The sequence below is a fragment of the Symphalangus syndactylus genome, chromosome 2, assembly GCF_028878055.3.
Source record: "Symphalangus syndactylus isolate Jambi chromosome 2, NHGRI_mSymSyn1-v2.1_pri, whole genome shotgun sequence".
NCBI classification, from domain to species: Eukaryota; Metazoa; Chordata; class Mammalia; order Primates; family Hylobatidae; genus Symphalangus; species Symphalangus syndactylus.
Window position 1 is genome coordinate 18,760,645 of NC_072424.2, and position 4,219 is coordinate 18,764,863.

Sequence of the window (4,219 nt, forward strand, 5' to 3'; positions counted from 1 at the left end):
TGTAATTTTATTTTTAAACATATATTTTCTTTTGTTTGTTAATTTCTTACTTTTTTTTTTTTTTTTTGAGACAGAGTCTCGCTGTCGCCCAGGCTGGAGTGCAGTGGCGCGATCTCGGCTCACTGCAACCTCTGTTTCCTGGGTTCAAGCCCCCCCCAAGTAGCCGCGACTACAGGCATGCGCCATGACGCCCAGCTAATTTTTTTTTGTATTTTTAGTAGAGACGGGGTTTCGCCATGTTGGCCAGGTTGGTCTCAAACTCCTGGCCTCAAGTGATCCACCTGCCTCAGCCTCCCAAAGTGCTGAGATTACAGGCGTGAGCCACCATGCACAGACTCTTTTGTTAATTTCTTTAATTTTTAAATTTCTATTGATATATTATAGTTGTACTTATCGTAAGGATACATGTGATATTTTGATACATGTATAAATGCAGAGGATCAAATCAGGGTAGCTGAGATATCCATCACCTCTATGTATTTTTTTTTTTTTTTTTGAGACGGGGTCTCGCTTTGTCACCCAGGCTGGAGTGCAGTGGCACCATCTCGGCTCACTGCAAGCTCTGCCTCCCAGGTTCACGCTGTTCTCCTGCCTCAGCCTCCCGAGTGGCTGGGACTACAGGCGCCCGACACCATGAGCGGCTAATTTTATCTATTTTTTAGTAGAGATGGGGTTTCACCGTGTTAGCCAGGATGGTCTCGATCTCCTGACCTCGTGATCCACCCGTCTCGGCCTCCCAAATTGCTGGGATTACAGGTATGAGCCATTGCGCCTGGCTGTATTTTCTTATATCTTGATCGTTAGAGTGAAATATAAGGAACAAAAAACAAACATGGAGAAGTTACCATGTTTTTAGTATTTTTAAATCCTAAGGGTTTGAAAGGTATATATTTGGGATAATGGGCCTTTTTGTCTTTTTTTGTCTGAAGGAAATTTGAGACCCAATAATTAGTCAAAATTATCTCCAAAAAATGTTAATGAAACTGGGCACCTTTTGGGAGACATTTTTAAATTATGTCAGCTACTTCAATGACAGAGGGTGGACAGAGTTGGCTGAAAACAGTCAGTCACATTTAGGCAAGAGTCTTGTGTGTACTCTTTTAGTTATGAAAATGTAGGGCAAGTAAGCACTCGTTGCCCTGAGTGAAAAGTGACATAAACATTTTTTTAAAGGGTTCATGAAGCCTGTCCCTCCCTTAATACCTCTTGATGGGCAAATTTCATTGTCAGGCTGGGGCTCATGCCTGTAACCCCGGCACATTGGGAGGCCAAGGCAGGCAGATCATCTGAGGTCAGGAGTTCGAGACCAGCCTGGGCAATGTGGTGAAACCCAGTCTCTACTAAAAATACAAACATTAGCCAGACATGGTGGCGGGTGCCTGTAATCCCAGCTACTTGGGAGGTTAAGATGGGAGAATCACTTGAATCAGGGAGGTGGAGGTTGTTGTGAGCCGAGATTGTGCCACTGCACTCCAACCTGGGCAATAAGAGTGAAATTCTATCTTAAAAAAAAAATTAAAAATTGAGAGATTTCACAGGAACAAATTTCCGGTCTTTCTGGAAAATTGGAAATCTCTTGCAACACTGGACCAATGCCCCACATGACAATTGCTGCGTGGGGCCGAGCATCAGTCCCTGGGTCTGCCCCCAGCCTACATCCAACTTGTGACAGCTTGGCTCTGTCAATCCTCCACCTGGCTGGCCTCTGTGAACTGTGGGATCGCACCGTGTGGAAGGCTTGTGCTGGGATAGAGCTGACTCAGTGCTGGGGGATCCCCGAGGGGACCCCAGGATTTGAATTCCAGGTTCCTGGAGGATATCAGCTGAATGCTCACCTTTCTGTGTGCCCTGTAGGCATAGATAAGTTTGGTGTTCAGGAGAAAGAGGGTACCAGAGCTCCAAGCTCGATCCGGCACTTTGGATCTGTTTCCATCGGTTCTTACAGCTGCTCCTCAGACCCTAGCAGCCAAGATGGTGAAGCAAATTGAGAGCAAGTTTGCTTTTCTGGAAGGCTCGGAGGCTGCAGGTGATAAACTTATCATGGCTGGCTTCTCAGCCACGTGGCGTGGGCCTTGCAAAAAGATCAAGCTTTTCTTTCATTCCCTCTTTGAAAAGTATTCCAACATGGTATTCTCTGAAGTACATGTGGCTGACTGTCAGGATGTTGCTTCAGAATGTGAAGTCAAATGCATGCCAACCTTCCAGTTTTTTTTTTGTTGTTTGTTTGTTTGTTTTTTTGTTTGTTTTTGAGATGGAGTTTTCCTCTTGTCCCCCAGGCTGGAGTGCTATGACAAGATCTCGGCTCACCACAACCGCCACCTCCCAGGTTCAAGTGATTCTCCTGCCTCAGCCTCCCGAGTAGCTGGGATTACAGGCATGCGCCACCAGGCCCGGCTAATTTTTGTATTTTTAGTAAAGACGGGCTTTCTCCATGTTGGTCAGGCTGGTCTCGAACTCCTGACCTCAAGTGATCCACCCGCCTCAGCCTCCCAAAGTGCTGGGATTACAGGTGTGAGCCACCACACCTGGCCCTTTCCAGTTTTTTAAGAAGGGACAAAAGGTGGGTGAATTTTCTGGAGCTAATAAGGAAAAGCTTGAAGCCACCATTAATGAATTACTCTAATCATGTTTTCTGAAAACATAACCAGCCATTGGCTATTTAAAACTTGTAATTATTTTTATTTCCATAAAAAGTATGGAAACTATAAACCCAACTGCCATCTGGATGACAATAAAATATTAATTCTACCCTTTAAAAAAAAAAAAAGAGGGTACCAGAAACAGACCCAGAGATGACTGGGGCCTGGGAGGAGGAAGCTGGAGAACCGGTGAGTGTGAACAGTATGCATCAGTCAGGGTTCCCCATTGAAACAAAATATACATATACAGTGCTTGTGTGGTGGGGATCTGTATGTGTGTGTGGGTTTAATTTTTATTATAAATAGAGATGGGGTTTTGCCATGTTTCCCAAGCTGGTCTTGAACTCCTGGGCTCAAGCAATCCATCCTCCTCGGTCTCCCAAAGTGCTGGGATTACAGGCATGAGCCACCGCACCCAGCCATGTGTGTATTTTTTTTTTTTTTTTTTAAGGAATTGGCTCACATGATTGTGTGGACAGACAAGTTGGAAAGCTGTAGGGCAGGGCAGGGCGGAGCAGCAGGCTAGAAACTCAGCCAGGGCAGATGCTGTAGTCTTGAGGCAGAATTTCTTCTCCTCTGGGAGAAGTCAACTGATGGTAGATGTTAACCAAGTCTGCAGAATATGTGCTAAGCAGCATCTAGTGTTGGAGTTAAATAGCTGGGTGGTATGGTCCAGCCAAGGTGCCACCTGAAACACCCTCACATGGTGGGAAGAGCGGTGGTTGAGGAAGGAACCCTGGAGACCTTGATGTTGAAGAGAGGGCAAGGGAAGAGGGTGAGTCAGAGCCTGCTGGGGAGGAGAGCTGGAGACATTGCATAACACCGGTGACAGTGTGCCCACAGGAGTGGTTTCGGTAGGGGTGGGTGCAAGAATGGATGGCTGTGGGTGGATCAGGACGTGGGAGGTGAGGGGACTTAGCTGGCTCTTCCAGGACATGTGATCAGAAAGTGGGGGTGGTGAGCTGGGGGTGGTGACCCAGGCGTGGTGGCTCACGACTGTAATCCCAGCATTTTGGGAAACCAAAGCGGGTGGATCACTTGAGGTCAGGAGTTCAAGACCAGCCTGGCCAACGTGGTGAAACCCCATCTCTACTAAAAATACAAAATTCAGCTGAGTGTGGTGGCGCATGTCTGTAATCCCAGCTACTCGGGAGGCTGAGGTGGGAAAACTGCTTGAACTTGGGAGGCAGAGGTTGCAGCGAGCCAAAATTGTACTACTTCACTCCAGCCTGGGCAATAGAGTGATACCCTGTCTCAAAAAAAAAGGTGGGGGCAGGGGGTAAAGTAAGGAGGAAGAGTTTCTTTTTGGTTTGTGTTTTCTGTAGGCTAAGGAGAAGAAAAGAGCCAGTGGAGAGAGAATGAGATAAAGTGGAAGACAGCGAGTGAGGGGCTGGCAGAAGGATTTCCCCTTCTCAAACTAGAGGAGACCTTCTTCCTCAGCCTCCATGCAGCCAGCCAGATCCTAGAGCAAAGCTCTGGCTAGAGAAGGTAAGGACAGGCAAGAGAATGTTTTAGAAAAAGACCCTTTCCACCTGGAACGCTTTTTCCAACCCCCTTCGCACCTTCAAGCTGGCTTCTAG

General features: G+C 46.9%; 1 protein-coding gene across 1 annotated transcript; it reads left to right on the forward strand.

Moving 5' to 3' along the window:
- The first annotated feature begins 1,971 nt into the window (after positions 1–1,971).
- LOC129465471 (thioredoxin-like) lies at positions 1,972–2,685 on the forward strand. The gene is made up of 2 exons (XM_063625895.1): positions 1,972–2,226; positions 2,540–2,685. Exons 1-2 carry the CDS (start codon positions 1,972–1,974, stop codon positions 2,621–2,623), a joined length of 339 nt encoding a protein of 112 aa, XP_063481965.1. The 3' UTR covers positions 2,624–2,685.
- Positions 2,686–4,219: the final 1,534 nt, after the last annotated feature.